Source organism: Hyperolius riggenbachi, chromosome 7, assembly GCF_040937935.1.
Source record: "Hyperolius riggenbachi isolate aHypRig1 chromosome 7, aHypRig1.pri, whole genome shotgun sequence".
NCBI classification, from domain to species: Eukaryota; Metazoa; Chordata; class Amphibia; order Anura; family Hyperoliidae; genus Hyperolius; species Hyperolius riggenbachi.
In genome coordinates, this window is record NC_090652.1 from 46,879,963 (window position 1) to 46,905,904 (window position 25,942).

Genomic DNA, 25,942 nt, shown 5'->3' on the forward strand with positions numbered 1-25,942 from the left:
ATGTCGTCCACATACCAGGACCACATCCTGAGGCTCGACCTGTATGGATTATCCGCTGAGTGTATAAAAAGCTCCTCCCACCATGCCAAAAATATATTGGCATAAGTGCAGGAGACCGCCCGTCCCCATCGCGGTCCCAGACACCTGCCAATACCATCTTTTATCAAAAAGAAGGGCGTTATGGGTTAACACGAAGCAGAGACAATCACATAAGAAGTCTTTACAGACCGCATTCTTATTAGTCTTATCAATAAAATGCCGCATATTTTTCTGCTTTAAGTTATCTTTCCACCACTTTCTGGAATATATCCAGACTTGATCCCGATTGAACCGGAAAGGGGGCGATAGATCTACATGGTTTGAATGTGGGGCGTTCCAAGGTGGTTCCGGTGGCTTCTTGATTTTCGAAAGGTGTGCTGTCCTCCAACTCGCAGAGGAGTTCCAGATTTTTTGAGATCCTGCTTATCCCATATGGATTGAAGCCTAACGGTCCCACCTGGGTACTGCTCCAACCCATGTTTGTAGGCTGTGGACGTATGGATTCCTTTTTGGCAAAGTGGAGCTGAATATTCAGTCGCCTGATGTTTTTATACAGGTCGATGGCCAACGGGAGTAACTTTCGTATTGGTCCCCTCCAGCGATTCGTGCGTTCGCTCTTTACCTGCCAGACGCGATTTGTGGTGTACACGATGTGGTGCCCCTGCGGAAGGTTTTACGTAGGGGAGACCACAAGGTCTCTGAATGAACGTTTTAGGGAGCATTACGGCTCCATAAAGTCAGGTAAGGGATCTCCATGGGTCATCCAACATATGCGGGAAAAGCATAACGGCGACCTCACTAAACTAAGTTTTGCAGGGATAATACACGTTCCCCCCGGATCAAGAGGTGGGGACAGAGAAAAGAGACTGAAAAGAGAGGAAGTCATGCTGATCCTACAATCAGGAGCCATGGGATCATTAGGACTTAACGATTACATGGATCTCTCATGTTTTCTGGATCCTTGATTAGTCCTACTAGATACTACATTTTTCTTGCAATGATATTATGTAATTTCTGATAGATCTCTCTCTGCTGTATACTACTGTATGTCGATCTACTGATATCAGACCGTCCAATGGGTCTGCTCCCTTTCCCACCATCTCCCACTCTCTTACCCCCTGTGCGGCCAGATCGCCCAGGAAGTAGGCTTGAAGTTTTTAGTTTCACAGAGCCTTCCAACCCCCCCCCCCCCTTTGCTTCCCCTGCGGGTCGCAAGAGCGACCTGGTGCACCTGATTTGATCCATTCGTGCACCATGGAACACTAAGTTGTACTTATTCACGTCTTTCAGGAATCTCCTGATTTCACACTTTATCTACACTGTTCTCACTTCTCCTCCTCCGCCTCACTTTTATTCCCACTTTTATTTTTTTTCTTGTCCCTGAAGCCCGAGTGAACAAATCTGCTGCGCCTCTTCTTGGCCACCAGATGGAGTTTTTCCTCCTTCGTGGCCATTTTTACGCCTTACTGCCACATCATGCTTAATACAAGCTGTATCCATGTACCAATGTGGCATGCGTACCTTCGTGTAGGTAGGCGTACTTATATACGCGTACGGCCAGACGTGTATACGTCATGGCGTACGCGTACGTTTTGCGGAAGCTAGGGCGGCGCTAATACGTGACGTAACGTCACACGCCGGCTTTCTGGCGCTATTTAACCAGAAGCCATTTGCTCTGGAAATTCAGCCTCCGTAGGAGTGCAGTATGAGCGTAAACGGCAGTCAGGCATCCTATACCCGACACCCACCGGCATCTACAGCACCTCCTCACTCACTCTGGTATGTGCCAATCATTTTTTCATGCAATTTTGTACAAATAAATTTTTAACCCTTTGATATTGACGTTTTGCCATAATAAATGAAGCCACTACAGCAGTGCCAGCTTTTCTTTCATTTTTTGCTTTTTCTACAAATTTGAATCACAAGCAAGTGAGCCCTTCCCCCCTCCTTATTTGGAATGATCGCACAGCACCCGACAATTTACTCTGCTTCATTTAATGTTCTCACATGACATGCTGCAGCTCAACACAATAGCATATAGGTTTTTTTCTTTGGTGATTCTCGGAAGAACCAAGAATACCTAGGTGAGAAATAGGGAGAGAAGGGGAGCCCAGTGGTGCAGTATCATCAGGTATAGGGAGGATAAACTTACATAAATATATAATCACAAAGGTGGGTGGCAGTTCCTGCAACCACTGTATAGGCCTGCAGGGAATGAACCATCCCTGCTCGGTACGCAAGGTCCTGCTGGATACTGGATGGTCGCTCTCCTGTAGTACGATAGACTTTCCAGAAAAACTGCAAAGCTATTACCTCCAAAGGAGGTCTGACTGGTAGTGGGTAGGATGGAGGTGCCCAATGTGTGTTCTATTTTAGTATTTTAAAATACAAATAAAAAAATTGTATAATAAAAAGAGAGGTAATTGCTTACCTCTCCAGAAGATATAGACACCAGTTTAACTGGTAAAAAGTTTTTATCCAAATAGCAATCTGAAAACGCGTTTCACGGGTCATGACCCACTTCCTCAGGTCAATAAAAAATGCCTTGATAGCATAGGGCAGAGGTGCTCACACTTTTTCGCCTTGTGAGCTACTTTAAAAAATTAGCAAGTCAAAATGATCTACCTATGTACAATTTTAGGAGCACACTTGTATATACAGAATGAAAAATGTAGTAGGGTTAGGATCTACCATGAAGGCCTTCGCGATCTACCAGTAGATCGCGATCTACCTAATGGGCACCCCTGGCATAGGGAATAGAGTGTAGGCACCTCTAATCTATATCTACACTCTACACTAATCTAATCGACACTCTACACTAATCTAATCTACACTCTATTCCCTATGCAATCAAGGCATTTTGTATTGACCTAAGGAAGCCTCCATCCTACCCATTACCAACACAACAGCATACTGGCTGGCTGTGAGCCTGTGACAAACAAACTGCTCATCCTCAGCCACTCCATTCCTCCTCAGGAAGGTAAACACAGTACAAAAATGCTGCCCCTGAAATCTCTGTGCCTAATGCAAATGTTTCACCTTGCTTCATGACAGAACCGGCCCTGGTGAGGAGGCTCACATAATTGTATGGGCAGTAAGTTGACATGTAGAATTATTCTACAACACAACTAAGCACTGTGAACAGGGTCACTTGTGCCTGACAAGGAGGGTCGCAGCAGAGAGGGTTAACCTGGATGTCTGCCTCTCCATGGTGCGCCATGCTGCACTTCATCCTCCCTGACACTTGTTGTTTCACTGTGAAAGTTCCGGCTGTGGAGCAGAAAGTATCAGAAGGGTGGAGCGCTGTGGCGAGAGGCAGACATCCAGGTAAATGAACCTTCTCTGCTTACTGGCGTAGCTAAGGAGCATTGGTCCCCACTCCCCAGTGCAAATTTTACATTAGCTGAGTTAGTCATTAGGTGAGTTAGAATATAATGAATAGAGATGATCAGGGAGAGGCAAAAAACTCAGGGCTCGTTCCCACTATTGCGAATCTGCATGCGTCCAACGCATGCAGATCCGCACATGTAATGCAAGTGGATGGGCCTGTTTCCACTGTAGCGTTGTTGAGGTGCGTTTTTTTCAGCGTGAAAAAAACGCACAAAAGAGCCAACGATTTCGCCTGCGTCGGGAATCCGTGCGAATCGCCGCTAATGTATTTAATAGTAAAAACGCATGCGTTTGTTACATGCGTTTTTACCCGCGATTTCGCGTGCAATTTCGCACCTTTTTCAATTTTATTTAGCCCTGGCAGCGTCATGGTTAATTTCGCATGGCACCCTGCCATGCGAAATCGCATGCGAAATCGCGGGTAAAAACGCATGCGGAAACTCATCCGCATGCGTTTTTACAAGCGTCGGAATGCGGCCGAAATCGCGTCGCAACAGTGGGAACGAGCCCTCAGAGCTGATGCAAAATAATTAAAATTGTCTATGGAAATCTATGCATCACCTTAGCTGATGTTGACTTTATGATCAGCAAACCAGTTTTTGAGGTAAAAAAAGTTGTTTTAGCTGGATCTGTCTTTAGTTCAGGCCCGGATTTACCTTTCAGGAGCCTAAAGGCACAGATGTCCTGGCACCTTAGCCTCCACCCTCCATGCACCTACAAACCCCCGGTGGACCGCACCGCAAATGTGCTTCTCTCTCATAAGGATGCTCACCACGAGTAAATCATGAGTAACCAAGGTGGTTACTCGTGATTCAAATTAGCTTTAATTGCCGCAGCTAAACGGCTAGATGCGACGGGGTTAATTACCCCTAATGCCGCTCGCCCACCCTGCATTTCAAAGGGCTTGCAAGCGACCTATTGGCCGCGTAGAAAACCTCGCTATGGCGCACTTCCTCCTTCAAGCCGGAAGGAGGAAGTGCACCATAGCGAAGCTTGCAATGTGACCAATAGGTCGCTTCGTTTGCAAGCCCTTTGATACGCAGGGCGGGCGAGCGGCATTAGAGGTAATTAACCCCGCCGCATCTAGCCGCTCAGCTGCGGTAATTAAAGCTAATTTGAATCACGAGTAACCACCTTGGTTACTCGTGATGAGCATCCCTACTCTCTCACTTCCCTTGCCCATCATAGATAGCTACCGGTGCCCCTGCATGAATTAGGTAGCCAGGAGTAGGCCTGAACGATTTTGGGAAAAGATTGAATTGCACGATTTCTGTCAGAAATTGCGATTTCGATTTGATTCACAATTTTTTATACACAAAACCTCTCAAGCACCTTAGCAGACTGGTGCAATAGGAGGAGTCCTACTTGTTCTGTTAGTATGTATAACTATGATTTGATGTCAGAAATACTGTAGTTGTTCATAAGCATTTATAAGTCAGAAGTAAAAGCCCCTTACAAGGCACCACACTTTTAGGCTCAGGCTGGCAATCAGCAGGACAACCACCTGGTGTAACTTTTCTGCAAGGAGCCGGGATGCTCTGAACAGATCACCCACTTTGCAGAGCCTTCCACATGGGACAAGGAGAGCATTTCTGCGGGTCGCTTCTGTGTCCAATGTCCATCCACTCCTCTTGTGCGGGAATGTTTAGATGAGAGGGGGAGGAAAGGTCAGAGGGCATGACTGTTGGAGCGTGACAGCCCAGGCAGAGGATATCGGAGTATCTCCACAAAAGATGGAAGTGAGGGAAAGCAGACAGTGAGGTGAGAAGATTGCAAGGAGAGATGAGAGCAGAGCAGTCACTGCGGGGCTTTGTAATTGATGTCATCGCTGTGTATTGGAAGCATGTACCGCGGTGGCTGTATTCTGCTCTGTTCTCTGCAATTGCTCTACCGCTCTCCATCCTGATTTCTCCCTAATTCGGGACACAGGCATGCTGCTGCAGGAGGCGGGATCAAGCCACTCCAACAGCTGTCGGCAATGAGAGAGAAGTGAAGTGAATAAATTAACAAGCTGGCCAATCAGAACTTACTGAAGAAGGCGGGAGGCGGGAGAAGAGCAGGAGAGAAAAAAAACGCTGCAAAACCGGGGCTTTGACAATCTCAAGACCGTCTTGCTCCTCATCGCGATTTTTGGTTTAAAACCAAAAATAGTTCAGCTCTAGCCAGGAGTACCCTCAATATTAAGTAGCTAGAAGTGCCCCCAAAGTATTAGGTAGCTAGAGGAACCTCAGTATTAGAGGTACCCCTGACAGAAGAGAGATCTTGTCAGTGGAATGCTGAGAGCCAGGTGAGTTACCTCTCATTTACACTCTCATCTGGACTCTGCATAGGGAAGGAGGGAGAAAGGCACTCAGGGAAGGGGAGTGAGCTGCCTTTCTATCATCAGGCGCCTGTAGGCACTTGCCTACAGTGCCTTATGGTAAATCCGGCCCTGCTTTAGTTTGTTCTGTTTAGATTAGTCTGACAGCCTGGACAGAGATACTAGAAATGGTTTCCTGATAACCTAAATGAAGAACCTGAATAATAACCACGGGATTAGTGAGATATTAAAGTACACAGGCCCTGGACAACAATGGCTTCAATTTGCAGAGTGTTACCGAATGTATTACCGCACATTCGGTAATAATTTCAGTTCGGAAATTCGAAAGCAGAATTCACAGAAAAGTACTGTACAAAGTAATGACCATTCGAGGAATGGTCGATAAATGTTCGGTAAATGTGTGGTAGAAATGTGGTAGGGAATTGTTAATTTTGACAGAAATGCAATTCACAGAGGAAAAATGCAGAAATTAAGAGCAATTTATGACCTAATTGCATCTGGCATTATTTCATTCTCGCATAGCTGCAAGATGCATTTGCACTTAAAGGGACCCTGAGCAACAGATAAAGATGAAATCAGTACTTACCTGGGGCTTCCTCCAGCCCACCGTAGGCCGCGAGGTACCCCAAAGTCCTCCTGGCTCCTCTCCCGGTCCCACTTCATTACCGGCAACACCTGGACCGAGTGTCGACCCAACACTTCCTAAACTGTGACGGTCTGTGTCATCATGCCGGCCGCTACGTGTTATCATTAGAGATGTCGCGAACCTCCGATTTTCGGTTCGTGAACATTGTTCGCGAACTTTCGTGGAAGGTTCTGTTCGCGCGAACTTTCGCGAACCGCAATAGACTTCAATAGGGAGGCAAACTTAAACATTTTTACAAATTTCTGCTGACTGGAAAAATGATAGAAAAGATGTTTCAAGGGGTGTAATACTTGAAGGAAGACATGGTTGAGTGAAATATACATCAAAAGTCCCAGAAAAAAATCTGGATTTAATACAAAGCAGTGCTTTAAGGTCAGAAATTTCATTGAATGTTCAATTGCAGGCCTACACTGCTTTATGACATCAGGAATCCCTCTCTCCCTCCTCCCAGAGGGAGGAGGGTCTCGTCTTCCAGGGAATTGTAGTATTTCAAAAGCCAGCTTACATTCCGTGGCTGGGAATTGAACCCAGGCTGGGCTGGGAATTGAACCCAGGTCTCAGTGTGTGGTAGGTAACTCATTTAACCACTATACCATCAACAACACTACATGCTGAAGCCACCCTAGCATGTACCATTATGATCAATCCAAGTGAAAAATTAGCTTGCTAAGGATTTGTAGGATGTCAAAAGCCAACTCACATTGGCTGGGAATAGAACCCAGGCCTACCGCTCTGTAGGCTGCTATCCTAACCATTATACCACCAACACTGCATGCTGAAACTTCTTGGAGCAGACTTACTTCCTCCCTCCAAAAGACATGCTAGGCTGGCATGTAGTGTTGTTGGCGGTTCTATTCCCAGCCAATGTCAGTTGGCTTTTGACATGCTACAAATCCTTAAGCAAGCTATTTTTTCTCTTGGATTGATCATAATGGTACATGCTAGGCTGGCTTCAGCATGTAGTGTTGTTGGTAGTATAGTGGTTAAGTGAGTTACCTACCACACACTGAGACCTGGGTTCAATTCCCAGCCAATGTGAGTAGGCTTTTGACATGCTACAAATCCTTAAGCAAACTAATGTTTCTCTTGGATTGATCATAATGGTACATGCTAGGCTGGCTTCAGTATGTAGTGTTGTTGATGGTATAGTGGTTAAGTGAGTTACCTACCACACACTGAGACCTGGGTTCAATTCCCAGCCAATATGAGTTGGCTTTTGACATGCTACAAATCCTTAAGCAAGCTAATTTTTCTCTTGGATTGATCATAATGGTACATGCTAGGCTGGCTTCAGCATGTAGTGTTGTTGGTGGTATAGTGGTTAAGTGAGTTACCTACCACACACTGAGACCTGGGTTCAATTCCCAGCCCAGCCTGGGTTCAGTTCCCAGCCACAGTATGTAAGCTGGCTTTTGAAATACTAGGAGGAGGGAAATATAAGGAATAACAATCAGCTAGGAACAAGCCTACAAGAGTCTAATTAAACTCTCCCTAGCAGAGTCTGTCAGCAGCTGTCCCTTAACTAATTACTGTAGACAGACGAGTGAGTAAAACGACAGGAGAACCTTGCCTTTTATAAGGAGGGGTAAGGCTCCAAGGGTGAGTGTAATCTGATTGGTGACAATGTGCCTGCTGACTGTGATGTAGAGGGTCAAAGTTCTGCTCAAAGGAGCATTATGGGGCGAATCGAACTTCCGCAAAAGTTCGCCTTCACCGGCAAACGCGAACCACCTAAAGTTCGCCTGGAACCGTTCGCGGGCGAACCGTTCGGGACATCTCTGGTTATCATGGCAGCCAGCGTGACAGTCCTGTGCATGCGCGGTTCAGAGTTAGAAAACCGTACATGCACAGGACTGTCACGCCAGCCAGCGTGATGTCGTGTAGCGGCCAGCGTGATGACTCAGGGCGTCACCGTTCAGGAAGTGTCGGGCCGACACTCGGCCTGAGTGTCGCCGGTAATGAAGTCACCAGCCAGACCGGGAGAGGAGCTAGGAGGACTTTGGGGGACTTCGCAGCCTACGGTGGGCTGGAGGAAGCCACAGGTAAGTACCAATTTAATTTTTATCTATTGCATCTATTGTTTAAGGTCCCTTTTAATATTACTCGAGTTCTCAGGAATATATATATATATATATATATATATATATATATATATATATATATATATATATAGCAAGCCTTCTTTCCTACATGTGTCTGCCTGCTCCGCCTATGGCACTAAAACTGGGTGATGGGCTGCTAAATACTCTCCTCCTCCTACCCACAATTCTCTGCTTTACAGCTTCTAGATTGGAGAAATACCCAATGTAATTCATTAATATCGCACAACTAACTACCGTTTTACAAACTTTTATTGAACACTCTCCGTATCAATTTACACCTCCTACCGAACACTCCTCGAGGTTGATAAAATAATGATGAATTGCTCTAAAAATGAAAAAAATACTGCATTCGGTAAAATACCAACTTTTTTCTACTACTGAACTTCTTTCTGTGAATTGAAGCCAATGACATGTGTACCGCAACTCCCCACATAAGCAGCATTAGGTCTGTTTGTTTCTGACCCACCCCAAGGCCCCAGAGATGTGCGGCAAGCAGTGGTCCCCAGCAGAGGATTCTGCAGCAGGGAGAACTCACCTCTCCGGAGCACCTATCCTTCAGTCTACTCTTCCAGTTTTCCAGTTGTCTGTGTGCCATCTTCATCTCTGCCAGTGCCTCTTCTTCTGCCGACTATGTTAAAAACACAACTTCGTTGAAAACAGAAAATCAAATAGAATCCAGAAGTTTTACAAGTATACTGTATTTTTCGAACTATAAAACACTCCTAAGTTTAGAGGACAAAACCAGGGGAAAAATATCTAAACCTAGAGCATCCATGGTAAAGGGGCATTGTGGATTATGTCCTATTTATATTTCATGCCCCCTTGAACATCTTGTGCTTCCCTGTGTCCTCCTCTGTCCCCATGTGTTCGCATTGGTCCTTCTTGTGTTCTCCTCTATGCCCCTTTATGTCCCCCATGTCCTCCATTTGTCCCTGTGTCCTCCACTGCATTGGCACAGTACAGGGAGTTCCCAAAATTGGGGCAGGTTGGAGATTCGTATTGGCAGGCATTGGCTTCTGATACTAAACATGAGGAGTCTGGGTGACTCATATCACCGTTCTTACTTTCACCCTTTGTAGCACTGGTACTGGAAGATCCAGATAGTTTAAAATCTCTCAGAACCAGTGTCACGTGAAGTCCAACACACTCTGAGAATTCGAAGAACCTGATATCTTTGTAACACCAGAAATATTGCAAAACTGTGCCTATTATTAAATATAGTTTTTAAGGTTGGTTGAACTTTTGGGAGTCCCCAGCTGGAGTGATAAGGATCACTCCTGTGTCTCTTTCAACTCAGGCCAGAAGACAGCTATATTTTGGACACCTGCTGGGTCGGTTCCTAAAGCCCCATCTACACGATAAGATTCTATTTACAATTCAATTACGATTCTATTTACGATTCGATTAAGCACAACATGTCCGATCCTGATTCGATTTGATTCAATCCGATTTGCTATTGTTTTGCAAAGGCAAATCGAATTGAATCAAATTGAATCAGGATCGGACAAGTTGGATTTAATCGAATCGTAAATAGAATCGTAATTGAATCGTAAATAGAATCTTATCATGTAGATTGGGCTTAACAGTCTAGAGAAGATTGCTTGTTATGAGCTTCTGCCCATCTAACCTCTGATGGATGGTCTCATAAACTCTCTAGGGTGTCCCATGTGGTCAGGAGACCCGTTCTTCACACTTGGGTGAGAGAGACTATGTAATTAGTAAAACTGCCAGTGCTTGCTAGCAGAGCCAGGAAGTATAAAAAAAAAAAAACGATTTAAGAAATTGTCATTGTTGCAATGAAATGTTTGTTTTTGACTTAAATGGCGCACACACGGTTTTCTCGGGAACCGTGTGAGCATCACACAGTCCCTCTTTAGAAACCTCTGTCCCTCCTTCCTCCTCATTTGTCCCTCTTTTCAGGGCTGATGTACAGATCTGTGTTAATGTATGTATTTGTATACTGAAAATGTGTTTAATTGACTCTAAACTTTCTTCCAATACTTTAAATTGATATATGACTTATTTTCAAATGTTAATATGAAGAAAAGTGAACCAGGATAGAAAGGACCAGTGTGGTTTGAATTATAAAACAACATGTTTTTCTTATGAAATCTTTATAGTATGCATGCCTAGGGATGTGTCAGGGGTGTAGTCAGAGGTGTGGCATAAGTGTCCCTCTTTCTGATCTCAAACAGTTGTGAGTTATGGCAAAATCACAACATGAATTTTCACATTAACAATGAAACCAATGCCGTTCAGTGGGATTGTTTCCATAGAATATGTTTTTCCAAATGTGTTGCGATGCAGAAAAAATGTGTACTGCATGCTGCAGATTTCCGCACCACACACTGCCCTACATGTGAATCGTGATAAATGAAAGTCAATGGTCCTGCATGCTAATTTTTGCATTTACAATGCAAATTTTGCCATCTGTTTTATGCCATTATGCAATCTGCCCTCTAGCATGCTTTCTCCTGTTTCCTGTGTAGTCACAGTGATGTCATGTTGCTATGGAGATTAATAGTCTGATGCAAAAAAATTGCATAAAAAAGCATGCATTTTCCACATCACAATCAGTTTGCATATGCAAATTTGGATGCAAAACGCACAGTATACTAGTGGAAATAGGCCATAAATAAATCAAAACTGATAAGGCACCGGGCCCAGATGGCATCCATCCTCGGGTGTTATGCCTAGTACACACGATGAGATTTTCTGGCAGAGTTCCTGCCAGATCAATTACTTCCAACATATCCGATCTGATTTCCAATTGATTTTCCATAGAAGTAAACGAACAATCAATTGGAAAATCGATTACAGATCAGATCGGACATGTTGAAAATCTCATCATGTGCACATAGCATTAAAGGGATCTAAGCAGCTCCTGGCTTCAAATAGCTGCCATGTTTCAGAAGCTCAACCCCCTGCTACTTTTCCACTGCCATTATCCAGGCTAGGTGTGAAATTCTTCAAGTGTGACTAATGTTTTCTGTTTGAAGTACAATGGGGGTTTATTTGTGGGTAATTAAGTCTAAGAGCCCATTCACACCTGCTGATTGCAAAACGCTAGCGATTCTGCTAGCGTTTTGCTCTGGCGTTCTTTAGCGATTAATGGCAAAAAATCACCATTCACACCTGGGGATTTTTTCGCGATCGTGTTTTGCGCTTCTATAGCACTAAATACGATCGCCGGGAAATCGCCTGAAAATGGTGCAGGCTACGTGTTTGCATTTAGCATTTGTGGGCGATTTGCAGCGATTAGCGCAAATCGCCCAAATGAGAACAGGCTCATAGACTTTTATTACCCTAGCGCTTTGAAAAGCGCTAGTGTTTGAGCTTTTTGCCAAAATCGCCGGCAAAACGATCAAGTGTGTGAATGGGCCCTAATGAGAGTCCTCAGTCCTTTCTCAGACAGAAGAAGTGCCTATTTTAACCAGGGGTCTAGTCCTGGGAAAAGAAGTGAGTGGACTCACCTGGAGAACCTCCGCGGCGCGCCAAAAAATGGGCATGGTCAAGCACACCGTGGGCGTGGTCATGGGTGGGGCCAAATATACATGACCTTAGCAGTGATGTAAAAGGTCTGCCAAGGAAGTTTGAGCTCTGCCCTAGTGTATCCCCCAAAAATTTATGTAATCTGACAGCATTTTACCAAAAAGACACATAATCTGGTAGAAGTTCCTCCAAAATACACATAATTTGGAAGCAGTTCCCCAAAATACGCGAAACCTGACAGCGGATCACCCAAAATACACGCAACACCCAAAAGACATAATCTGGCAGCAGTGGTCCCCCAAACATACACAATCTGGCAGCAGTTCCCCAAAATACACGTACTCTGGCAGCAGCCGTTCCCCTAACATACACATAATCTGGCAGCTGTTCCCCAAAATACATAACAGCGGTTCCACAAAAATGCAGATAATCTGACAGCAGTTCCCCCAAAATAGGTACCCCCAGGTAGCCAGGTCTATAGGTGTCCCCAGTATAAGTAGCCATGAGTATAGTAATCCCCAGTATATGTAGCCAGAGGTATAGTTGCCCAGTATATGTAGCCAGGGATATATGTGCCCAGTATATGTAGGCAGGGGTATATGTCCCCAGTATATGTAGGCAGGGGTATATGTCCCCAGTATATGTAGGCAGGGGTATATGTCCCCAGTATATGTAGGCAGGTGTATATGTCCCCAGTATATGTAGGCAGGGGTATATGTGCCCAGGTAGCCAGGGGTATATGTCCCCAGTATATGTAGGCAGGTGTATATGTCCCCAGTATATGTAGGCAGGTGTATATGTCCCCAGTATATGTAGGCAGGTGTATATGTCCCCAGTATATGTAGGCAGGGGTATATATGCCCAGTATATGTAGGCAGGGGTATATGTCCCCAGTATATGTAGGCAGGTGTATATGTCCCCAGTATATGTAGGCAGGTGTATATGTCCCCAGTATATGTAGGCAGGGGTATATGTCCCCAGTATATGTAGGCAGGTGTATATGTCCCCAGTATATGTAGGCAGGTGTATATGTCCAGAGTATATGTAGGCAGGTGTATATGTCCCCAGTATATGTAGGCAGGGGTATATGTCCCCAGTATATGTAGGCAGGTGTATATGTCCCCAGTATATGTAGGCAGGTGTATATGTCCCCAGTATATGTAGGCAGGAGTATATGTCCCCAGTATATGTAGGCAGGGGTATGTCCCCAGTATATGTAGGCAGGTGTATATGTCCCCAGTATATGTAGGCAGGTGTATATGTCCCCAGTATATGTAGGCAGGTGTATATGTCCCCAGTATATGTAGGCAGGTGTATATGTCCCCAGTATATGTAGGCAGGTGTATATGTCCCTAGTATATGTAGGCAGGGGTATATATGCCCAGTATATGTAGGCAGGGGTATATGTCCCCAGTATATGTAGGCAGGTGTATATGTCCCCAGTATATGTAGGCAGATGTATATGTCCCCAGTATATGTAGGCAGGGGTATGTCCCCAGTATATGTAGACAGGTGTATATGTCCCCAGTATATGTAGGCAGGTGTATATGTCCCCAGTATATGTAGGCAGGTGTATATGTCCCCAGTATATGTAGGCAGGTGTATATGTCCCCAGTATATGTAGGCAGGTGTATATGTGCCCAGGTAGCCAGGTGTGCCCCCAGCCCCCCACCCGGAGGGGGGCAGAGCAGGGAAGGCGAGCTATAGGGACAGCGGGGATAGGCGGACATCTCCCCCCCCCATCCCTCACCTTTGTGCTCCCCTTCCTGCCTCTCCCCTCCGGCGTTTTTAAGTGTCGGCCCAGCGGCGAAAGTGAGCGGAAACTTACCTCATTCCAGTCGCATGCGACGCTCCGCTCTGTGTGCGGCTCGAAGACCAGACTAGCCGCACACAGAGCGGAGCGTCCCATGCGACTGGAACGCAGGAAGTCTCTGCCCACTTTCGCCGCCGGCCCGACACTTAAAAACGCTGGAGGGGAGAGAGGCAGGAAGGGCAGCACAAAGGTGAGGGATGGGGGGGGAGATGTCCGCCCATCCCCGCTGTCCCTATAGCTCGCATTCCCTGCTCTGCCCCCCTCCACACAAGCCAGGGTGAACGGCGTTCACTTTGAAGAAAAAGTGGGTGGACGCCGTTCACCCGCATTCACGCAGGACTCGACCCCTGATTTTTACCCTTAAATGTAAAAAGATGAGGTAAAATGAAAGGGTTTTTTTTAAATAATAAACTACATTTTTAGAATGCATTTTTAATTTGCTATAGAGCTGCCCTGGGTGTTAAAAATGATGCTCGGTTCACTTTAAGGGAATGAAGTTAAAGATAAACCTCTTTGGTTGGGTGCACACTAGTCAGTGCTTGAAAGGTTGCGTTTTCCATCATGTGCGGTTTTAGTGCATTTGTAGTTTGTTTTTGTGCATCTGCGTTTTGCATTTTTTCCCCGCACATGTGTTTTTCTTGCGTTTTGCATGCATTTTTATGCGCTTGCGGTTCGCATATTTACAAAACGCATATGCGTTTTGCATACTTTTTAATGCGTTTTATGTAAATCATTAGGAAGTCAACAGGAAGTCAACAATACATCATAAAACTTGTTTTTTTGATTTAAAAAAATGCATATAAACACTAAAACGTAATACCTCTGCGTCACCATTGACTTTCATTATGTGCGTTTTTTAATTTCAAAGGTTTTTATTGAAATTTTTGTGACAAGACAAGTTATGCAATACATTTGCCCTGTTAGGGCCAAAGTTACATTGTCATGGTTTAAGGTTAAGATAAGTTGAACATAACATGAAAATAACGGTAGAGTGGGGTTGACATAGCGGGGGGGAGGGGATGTCTGAGACAGAATCAGCAGAGGTAAATACAATATTGTGCAAAGTTGGATACTCATATTGGGTTTTTATATGGTTAACGCTGTGGTTCTTAATTGTTGTGATTCGGTAAGAGACAGCCAGGGCTGCCAGGTTCTGATAAAGGATAGAGTAGTGTCGTTAACGATTGCTAGTAGACGCTCGTTGATGAAAATGTTGTTTAAAATTTCTCTAGTTTGTGGAATAGATAAGGATGGTTGAAGCCATTGTTTGGCAATGTGAATTCTGGCAGCCTTGGCTATGTGCTGGGCCAGTCGATGGTGAGAGTATTTCCAACCTTTTGGTTTATGGCCCAGTAAGAGCATGAGTGGATCGGTTGGTTGAGCTTTTTCCAGAGCAGAGTTGATAAGGGCTGATACCTGATTCCAGTAGTCACGGGCATATGGGCAGAACCACCAGATGTGGGCCAGTGAGCCCGTCCGTCCACAGTTTCTGAAGCAGTATTTGGATCTAGATGGGTCAAAGTTATGAATCTTACTAGGAGTTTGGTAGGTACGATGGAGTATTTTCATGTTGGTCTCAATGTGAGAGTAGTAGCTACTCCCTTTAGTGAGGGTTAGGCAAGATTTTGACCATTGCTTTGGCGATAGGCTAACACCCAGGTCTGATTCCCACTGCGTCATGGTGTTTAATTTGTCAGGTTCTAGTGGCTGCGAGAATATTGAATATAGGTAGGAGATGAGACCTCCCTCTAATGGCGTGTTTAGGCACCATAATTCAAATGGGGTCCTAGGTGGAGACCCAGGTAGCGGTGTGGGAAGTGATTTTAGGTAGTGGAAGATTTGAAGTGCTGAGAAATATTCTGATTGTGGGAATAAGGTTTTCTCTTTAAATTGAGTCCATGAGGGGCATTTGTCGTCTATCAGGAAATGTTTGATCAGGTAGTAGCCATTGCCCTTCCACCAACGGAATGCTCTGTGTTCCAACCCGGGGGTGAAATCTGGGTTTCCATAAAGTGAGGTTAATTGTGGGAGAGTTGACTTCAACCGTTTGGTAATTTTGAGTTTATTCCAGAGTATCAAAGAATGAGCTGTAAAAGGGGATAGGGTTTTGTATGATGAAGGTAATTTTTTATTTGCCCACATAAGTGCTTGTAGGGAGTATGGTTCTATAAGGCTATTTTCTATCTGGGTCCACAGTGGTGGATTGTGAAGGGAATAGAGCTGAGATAATTGTGCAATCTGGGATGCTTTGTAGTAGCTAAAGAGGTCCGGAACTCCCAACCCTCCTCTTGACCTATTCCAGTACATTATTTTACGCGATATTTTGCCTTTTTTGTTATTCCAGATTAATTTAAAAATATGTGTTTGAAGGTCTTTCAGAGAGGTTTGGGTGACTGGGATGGGTAGAGAGCGAAATAGGCATAAGATGCGTGGGAGGAGCGTCATACGAATAGCGTGGATGCGTCCAGACCAAGATATGGTTGGGGAGGACCACTTTAGTAAATCTGATTTTAGTTTGGTAAGCATAGGTTTAATGTTTAGATCGTATAGTTCGGAGGGGTTGTCTGAGATTTTGATGCCCAAGTATGTAAGGTGTTTAGTCTGTAGTTTAACTCCTAGGGAGGATGTTAGGGATGAGGCCACTGCAGGCTGAAGGTTTATAGGATGGATCTCTGTTTTATTGATGTTGAGCTGGAGTCCTGACAATTTTCCAAAAGTTTTAACTAAAGTGAGGAGGTTTGGCAGGGATATGTGCGGTGAGGTGAGGGTAATTAACAAATCATCAGCGAAGAGATTGGCTTTGTATTCGTGGTCTGCTACTTTGATTCCTTGAATATCGGGGGAGGTGCGGATTGCTTCTGCTAGGGGCTCTATTACTAGGGCGAAGAGTGCCGGGGACAGAGGGCACCCCTGCCGTGTTCCGCGTCTGATTGGAATTAGGGAAGGGGAGTCTGTGGGCAATTTTAAGGTAGCGGTTGGGGAGGAATAAAGGCAGTTAATGGCCTGCAGGAAAGGGCCTCCGATTCCTGCCTTCTGTAGTGCTTCATTCATGAAAGGCCAGTTGATGGTATCGAAGGCTTTTTCCATATCGAGAGAGGCTAGGATTGTGGGTGTTTTTTGTCTCTTGGCTATCTGGATAAGGTTTGTTACTTTCCTTAAATTGTCGGGAGCTTGACGTAGGGGGATGAAGCCCACTTGGTCTTTGTGGATTAGGGGACCTAGCATTGTGTTAAGCCTCGCTACCAGGATGGAGGTGAAAATTTTGTAATCTAAATTTAATAATGATATAGGCCTGAAGTTGCGTACATCTAGGTGGTCTCTGTTTGGTTTGGGGATGACTGTAATTATTGATTGGAGGAACTCTGGGGCTGGGGGTTTACCTTGTAGTATAGAGTTGTAAAACCTAAGTAGGTAGGGCGTGAGGGGTCCTTTAAATTTTTTATAGTAAATGGCTGTAAGGCCGTCAGGGCCTGGGGACTTACCGTTTTTTAGCTGTAAGGCCGTCAGGGCCTGGGGACTTACCGTTTTTTAACTTTTTAATAGCTGTGGTCACTTCAAGCTCGGTAACCGGGAGGCTTAGAGCCATCGATTTTTCTGGTTTGAGGCATGGGGTGCGCACTGTGCGTAAGAAGTCTCCTATGGCCGGGAGGGCCCTATTGTCTTGGGTTGCTGCGTAGAGAGATTTATAATATTCAGCAAAGGTGTGATGGATTTTAAGTGGGTCAGAAGTTGTTGTTCCTTGCTGTGTTTTAATTTGAAATATTTTGTTAGTATTTTGTATGTCGCGTAATTTTCTTGCTAGCCAGGAGTTGGGTTTATTGTGTTGCGTATAGCATTTTGATTTGGTCCAGCGGATGGCTTTTTCTGTCCTATTAGAGAGGAGTATGTTAATTTGTTTGGTGGTGTCTTCTATTTGTTTTAGAGTAAAAAGGGATGGATGATGAGCGTGAGTCATTTTGAGACGGGCGAGTTTACTTTCTAGTTGGAGTTGCTTTTGTGTCTTGGCCTTCTTTTTGTAGCTAGCTATTTTAATGAGGTGGCCTCTTATTGTCGGTTTGTGGGCGAGCCAGAGTATATCTGGTTTAGTGTGACTTAGGTCATTGTCTTTGAAATAGTTCTGCATATGTTCCTCTATGTCAAGGACTGTTTCAGAGTCAGTCAGGAGTGACTCGTTGAGTCTCCATGGGGGGCGTTCTATGGGAGTGCATAGTGAGGTACATGAGACTATATCATGATCAGACCATGTTGTGATAGCGTGCCTTGCATAGGCAAGATTAGGGATTAATGAGGATGACATGAGAATAGCATCTATGCGAGAGTATGAGTGATGAGCTTGGGAATAAAAGGTGTATTCCCGTTTATTGAGATTATATTCTCTCCATGCATCCACCAAGTGGAACGGGGTGAGTAGCCCCTTCAGAGATGACGCTAATTGGTGGTGTCTAGGGGAGACTGTCGTTTTGGATCTGTCTACGGTGGGATTGGGTGCCAGATTGAAATCTCCAGCCCAGATAACCTGAGTCTGTCCCATTTCAGACAGGTGGGACAGGACTTTTTTAATGGCTGGGATTGGGGACTCTGGTGGGGCGTACAGGTTTATTATTGAGATTTGTGTGTGTTGCAGTTTGCCCTGGATTATGATAAACCTTCCTTCATCATCTGAGATCGTTTTTTCGACCATTAGGGGGAGGGAGTTCGCTATTAGGGTGATCACTCCTCCGTGTTTTTTTGTAGCTGATGAAGCATAGAATCTCTGATAGTTTTTGTGGAAATATCTGGGAGCAGAATTTGTGGAAAAGTGGGTCTCTTGGATACAAATTATGTTCGGGTGGCATTTTTGGTAATCGATAAATGCTTTTCTCCTTTTTGCGGGGGCATTTAGGCCCTTGGCATTATGCGATATGACATTGATGGATGCCATGGGGTTTTCTGTATGGGAGCATGTGCAATGTTTGAGGTTTTTGGTGGTGGAATTTGAGATTCTGTACTTCAGCAGCCCGGGATAAGGGGTTGTAGGGTATGTCAACCTTTGGGACAAAAAACGTGAAACATGCAAAAAGCAACATAATGATAAGAGAGGGTCTTGGGCCGGTGTAATCCGGTCCAGCTCTAGAAGAGCAAAACTTGCTCTTAGCGGCAATAGGCATGGCTGGGGATATTAGGATACCAGTCATGCAGATTGTCAAGTTGAGGCAGCAGTTCTACCCAGTTACTGCAGCAACCCATCATAGTACATTTCAAACATTGAAGTGCAAACTTAATACAAAATGACCAACGTGGTTATATTAAACATTAGGATGCGTACGGACTTTATATTTTGGTAGACCTCTTCGGAAAAGAGGGATTGCTGTCCGCCATCCTATAACGGAGTAAGTAGGAACAAAGTTCAACATGAACTATATAACACGAGAGTAAAGGGGAAAAGAGGGGCCTCGGTGAGTTAAGCATTTTTTGGGGGGGTAATAGTTATCAAAAGGGGGGGGTCTCACCCGGGAGAATGGGAGTAGTGGGCAATGCAGTACTCACGGTTTAGGCCCAGTATCATGGAGGTTTTTAGGTCATCATAGAACCTCTCTTAGTGGTCTTCTGTTTGTGGGCGAGAGCGGGGTGCCTTAGTTGTCCAGACTTTCGCGGGTCTCGGAGCCCGTTGCGGTAGATGGGCGATATCCATAGGCTCTGCTCGGATTCCTGCCAGTTCGAGTCGTTTGCGTCCCTCTTCCAGAGTGCGGCATATATAGACTTTTTCGCCATGTTGGAAAGATAGGGAGAAAGGGAATCCCCACCTGTATTTAACGGAGGCCTTCTGGAGTGATGTGGTTACCGGGCGAAGGAGCCGTCTGCGCAGGATCGTCATGGGGGCCAGGTCCGCATAGAGTTGTACAGTGTCAGGAACTCCTGGGAGCGATGTCAGGTTTCTGGCGGCCTGTAGTATTTGATCTCTGACTTCTTCGTAGTGAAGTTTGAGAACTACATCTCTTGGTAAGTGAGGTTTGGGCGGTTTGGCCAGCGCCCTGTGGATCCGTATAATGCGGAATTGCTGTGGATCTTCTAGGGCGAGAAGAGCTCTAAAGAGGGCAAGTGCCGTGGCCGGGAGGTCGGTCTCTGTTTCTGGGAGACCTCGGATTCTGAGGTTAGCACGGCGGTTGCGGTTTTCGAGGTCTTCCATCTTCAATTCTAAAGTGTCGATCTGGGTAGCTTGCGTGTCAATTTGTTCTTTGTCTTCTGCTAAGGCTACTGTGATAGAGTCAGTTTGTTTCTCCAGATCGGCAACCCGACCTCCAATTTCTCGTATCTGGAGCGTAAAATCTCGAACCGCCTCCTTGAGCTCCGCACGAAAAACTTTCTGGATATTTGCAACCAGCTCGTCTTGAGAGGTTGGCTGGTTTGGAGAGGCAGCTTGATTATGCTTTTTGCTGGCCTGCGGCAAGATTCGCTGTTCGGGAGAGGCTGGGCCTTGTTGTTTCTGGCTTTGCTGTGCCTCCGCCATCTTGGTTTTAGATGAGCGCGTGGAGATCGGGGATGTTTTAGGGGTGCCGGGAGTTGTAGAGTCCGGAGAATCGCCTTTCTTTTTGCTCTTCTTCCCCTTGGGCATGTCACGAAGCCACGCTGCAAGTTTAGTGCGAGTTTATGTCCGTTTGCTTGCGTATTTAGGCGGGTTGTGCAGGGCTGGAGCGCAGCGGCCGGGGATCACATCCACTACGGTCAGCGCCGCGCATGCGCCTCATGTGCGTTTTTTAATGCGTTTTTGAAAAATATGCAACAAAACCAGCGTTTTTTTATGCGGCAGATTGACCAACATTATACACATAAGTGCTGTATTTTATGCAATGCTAATGTTTCTGCCTAGTGTGTTCCCTGCCTTAATCTTATCTTTTGTAGCTCTTCTTCAAGTAGGATAGTTCCAAGGGATGACCAAGTGTGCCTCTGACAGTCTCATGGAAATTTCCTCAAACTTTGTTGCACAAATTTTTGGTAAACCAATATTGTGAATTTCATTAAAGTCTATCAGCGACTTTACTTTCAATAGTTTGTTTGATTGACTATTAGCTGATGACCCGGCGTTGCCCAGGTATGCATTTGGTTGTTTTGCTTTTTCTAACCCTTACACACACAGTCACTCAATAGTGATGTAGCGAACATCAAAGATCAGAGATTGCAGCACTGTACATGTAAAAATGGCTGTTTTCAGCTGTTACACAGCCTGTCAGCCGCGATTGTGACTAGCAGGCTGAACACGGAGCTCCGTGTCACGGCAGGGAACGATCACGCATGCGCGGGTGCGTTCCCTGCAAATCCCCGCCCACCGCTCTTGACACCTTTTAGCGTTAGGTGGTTCTAGGGCTGCCACCTTCCCAAGCCTATCGGTGTTAGTCGTTAAGGAAGGGGTTAAAGCACTTTATTCCACCAACCTATGAATGGAATGTGATTTCTGTCCTTTAGCGATTAAAACACGACTCTGTGTCAATTTCATAATTTTTGGTGGGACTTTTGCCATGGATCCCCCTCCGCCATGCCCCCATCCAGGTGTAAGGCCCCTTGAAACAACTTTTTGCAGAAATTCACATTCGAAATTTGTGAACCCAAAATTTGATATTCGGCCCAGCAGGGACCTAAAAGAAGGCCACTCAATAGGGGGAAATGAAGGGTCATTCAGTTCCAAATTTAAGTAGCTAATCAGCTCTGTAGGGGTCAGGTTTTACTGCCATCAGCTTCTTGGTTTGGTCAACAGACCAATCAATTTGTTGAGGAAGAGTGCATCCAGGGCTGAAGGTTTTCCGAGCTCTTTCAAGTGGGGTGATGTTCCAGTTTTTAAGCAGTTCCAGACTCTCTTTAAGGGTTTTATTGAGGGAGAGGGATCCATGAGCATTAATGATTCGTTTTGTTGGGAATCCCCAATGATAAGAGAATTGCTTGGCTCTTATAGCTGTGCTAACTTATAACACTGAGTGTCTTACTTGAAGGATGGCCTGGGACAAATCTGCAAAAAGGAAGAGGTCTTGATAAGGTGCTGGGAGTTTTTGACCTTTTCTGGTAGCCAAGATAAAAACCTCTTTGACTTGAAAGAAAGGTAGGCTTATGATGATCTCTGTGAATGTTCTCAGTGATAAATACAGGTTTCTGCAAGCAGTACGCTCTATCTATTATGAGTTCATGTGCTGGCATAATGGGGAGAACTGCCTTTATCACATTAAGAACATAAAGTTTAAGACAGTGGACACAGTTTCAGGAATGCCACAGATTTGACGTCATTACTTCAGTTTCTGTCCTTTGAGTCAGTCATTTTCTCTTTTAGACATTTAACTTCAATTATGAGGTCATCATGGACATCTACCAGCTCATAATGTGCTTCTGTATAATCAGATATTTTTGTCTCTATGTGTGTGACTCTGGCAGTAGTCACTGCAGAAAGTTCAAAGCATTTGTCAGATGCATATAAATCAATATATAGTGCTTCTCGAAAGGAGAGCATGAAATCCTTGAGAAATGCTTGTGAAATTGTCTGTTCAGTAGCTGGGAATACAGCTAGTGGGTTTGTGGGCTTGCCATCTTGTGCTGTTATATCATCTCCTACCTGATCTGAGGCCAGGACCATCCTCTGCTTCGATTAGCCCTGGCTCTATGAAGTTGGGGTGCTTGGAGTGAAGTCACCGCTGATGTGCCATACGGGGACATCTGGGCTTGGTTAAGAGGTCTGATGATGACATCTTGCAGAGCTGCAGAGTCAGTTTTTCCTTTTTGATGCCATGCCATGGCTCAGTAGTGTGGAGGTCCCCCCGAGGGATGCTCCTGAAGGTTGACATGGAGGAAGCAGTATAGTCACAGTGTGCCATTTCGGAGAGCTGATATGGAGGAAAGCTTTAAGCTTCACTTGCAGCATTGGGTTCTGCCCATGCCCCCATTCTATGGGCGACTTTAAACGTAAATAGCAAAGCCTCTATAATTGTTAAAATGTTAGAACCACCAAATTTTCTAGGTATGTGTAGGCAAACAGAAGCAACAAGAGAAACACAGAAGTATTATGCTATTTTAAAGTAGTGTCTTCATGTGTAGCAATGTAGAATGCAAGAGAAACAGATATTAATCAGCCTCATGGCAATGGCTCTCAGGGATGTTACACACCAAGAATGTAGATGAGTTTTATTCACAACTTTCTTTTACAGACACCAGTTGTAGTAAGACCTATGTTGCAAGAACACACTGCCACCCAGTGGCAATCACTCTTTGCTCCACTAGATCATGGATATAATGATGACTGACATCAATAAGTTTTGGTTCTTGTGTGGATCTTGTCACTGTTTGCAAGCTTAATGCATCCTTGGTTGTCTTTAAATTAAAACTGTTGATTGCGATACTGGCTTCCTGAGATTTTCCAGCCCAGAGTGTACTGTACATGCATGGCCCAGTCACGGGCTCCCCTGTCCTGGTCCTGTTGCCAGGAGCACTCTGTACTGTGCAGGCGCAAAACACTCCCGAGTACAGGACCACAACGGGGAAGCGCAAGACTGGGCCATGCATGTGCAGTACACTCTGGACCGGAGGACTATTTCCGGGCTCGATAACAGAAGATTCAGGAGTCGGAGGAGGACAGAGAGGGAGTGATAAGCCTGGAGGTGGCTGGAGTGAGCCTTTGGTATGTAAAATGTTTTGTATAGTGAAGCACAGCGCAGATTAATTCTTCTTATACTGGTACAGGAGGCTACACTTACTTTGTGAGGGTCCTAATCCACTTAAGACCCCCTTTGGTGTATTGCGCTTCCCACCCAATGTGGTACTAAGCCCCCTCACAACGGACCTCGGTAGGTGCTTCCCACTCTTGACCCGACTAGTTTCGGCTATTGCCATCCTCAGGGGAAGTAAACAGGTGCGGGTGGGCAAGCACTGTATTTTTTTTTTTTAAAAGAGAATTTTTATTAAATTTTTAAACAAGTAACAAATCATGTCATTTCAGAAGGTTTAGTAATTCAGCTGGGTTACATTAGATGCATTATAATTACCGTGACATCAATCAGAGCAGTGACAAAACTATCTAGATACATTCAATAGTTATTGAAGAGATACGTCTGAGGAAAGATTTACATAAGTCAGAGGTATATTGATTATAGAATCAGTGTTTGATGCGTTTCCAGCATAAGTATCACCATAATTAAGCTTGTATAAGGTCCTGTACAGTGGCCATGATGTTAAGATTCGGGATAATGGAGTCTGTTGCTTTTACCCATCTATTCCATACTTTGTCAAATTTTTGAAACTGGTTTTTCCAGTTGGATAGGGAAGGTGGCACAGAAAGTTTCCAATTAAGTATTATTAATTTAAGCACTGTATATATATATATAATATATATATATATATATATATATATATATATATATATATATATATATATATATATATATATATGTTTAAAACCCATTTAACCTCATTATCCATCCAGTTACTCAAACCACTCATAGCGGCGTCTGGCATCGCACTTCTGGTAGGTGCTGCGTCACTTCCGGTGACGTCACTGGTTTGCGTTCCAGCATTGCTGGTTTAGTTGCGATTTGCGCTGTTAAACTATCATAGCTGTGTGGGATGATAAGGTTGCACCACCGGCGTAACTACCGGGGATGCGACCCCATCAACCGCTGGGGGGGCATGGGGCCCCTCTAGGGCCCGCCAGCCATGTGCGGGGGCGAGCGCTGCCGCAGGCCCGATTCTGGGACCCCCCAGCCAGGTGTTGAACTGGCCACGGCGTCTAATAGACGCCAGTTCATTCCCTGCAGTCCGCAGTCTCCCGGGAGGCAGAGTAGGGCTACGGGAAGATAGCAGCCGAAGTCCTGCACTGGAGACTATTTATGTCTCCAGTACAGGGCTTCGGGCGCCATCTTGCCATAGCCCTGATCTCTGTCTGTCACCATGGAAGATGTGCTGCAGGAGGATCGTCTGGGGAGCTGCGCACCAGAGGTCGGCCGGGAGAATAGACTTTTGCCAGGTGAGTGAATTCTGCTGCCCACTGTACGATTATCTCTTGAACGCTGCCCACATTGCTATTTTCTGGTGACTGCTGCCCACATTGCGATTTTCTGGTGAACGCTGCCCACATTGGGATTTTCTGGTGACAGCTGCCCACATTGCGATTTTCTGGTGACTGCTGCCCACTTTACAATTATTTTCTGGTGACTGCTGTCCACTTTACGATTATTTTCTGGTGAATGCTGCCAACATTAAAATTTGAATTCTGCTGCCCACTGTACGATTATCTCTTGAACGCTGCCCACATTGCTATTTTCTGGTGACTGCTGCCCACATTGCGATTTTCTGGTGAATGCTGCCCACATTGCGATTTTCTGGTGACTGCTGCCTACTTAACGATTATTTTATGATTAAACGCTGCCCACATTACGATTATTTTATGGAGAAATGCTGCCCACTTTACGATTCATTTATGGTGAAATGCTGCCCACTTTAGGATTCATTTCTGGTGCATTACGATTATTTTATGGTGAAACGCTGCCCCATTACAATTGTTTTATAGTGAAACGCTGCCCCATTACGATTTCTTGGCACCTATGGGGGGGCCCCATCCAAATTTTCACAGGGGGGCCCAGTGATTTCTAGTTACGCCCCTGGGTTGCACTACACGTAAATATGTGATGGTAAAGTCACATTGCACTCATATACAGAATGACCTCTGGATGGATGTTACAAATACAAATGCACATATTAAAAATCCATAAAAAGGTCTTACATAAAATGTTACCTAATAGATAGATGTCCCCCTGTACGTCCCACATATACTGCACTTGCACGAGTATGGCCATGCTTACACAGTAGCATGGAGCTGCTTTGGTGTGAGCGGCTCCAACTCAATGCCCAGGTAGCCATACTTGTGCTGGTTCACTATAACTCCACTTATGCAAGAAGGGGAGCGTGGTTGTGATAACAAAGAGGTCCGCTCTTGGCAAAGGTGGGGCCCAGGAGTAAGTGGGAAGCCTCTGCAGGATTCAAGTATCTGGCTTTTTTTTTTTTTTTTTAACCTTGGGTACACTTTAACATGAGCAGGAACTGTGGATGTCTTTTTTTAAACAAAAGTTGTTCTCTTGAGTCAGGATTGTATGTCGATCACTTTTTTGAGTCTGTGATGTCCCAGTGGCTTAGGG

General features: G+C 45.1%; 1 protein-coding gene across 1 annotated transcript in view; it reads right to left on the reverse strand.

The window, feature by feature from the left end:
* Window positions 1–25,942, reverse strand: part of LOC137526001 (uncharacterized) — a 110,652-nt gene that overhangs the window by 5,685 nt on the left and 79,025 nt on the right. The window contains exon 6 of the mRNA XM_068247211.1: window positions 9,033–9,125. Within this exon, the coding sequence (XP_068103312.1) occupies window positions 9,033–9,125 (93 nt within the window). The remainder of the gene's footprint in view (window positions 1–9,032; window positions 9,126–25,942) is intronic.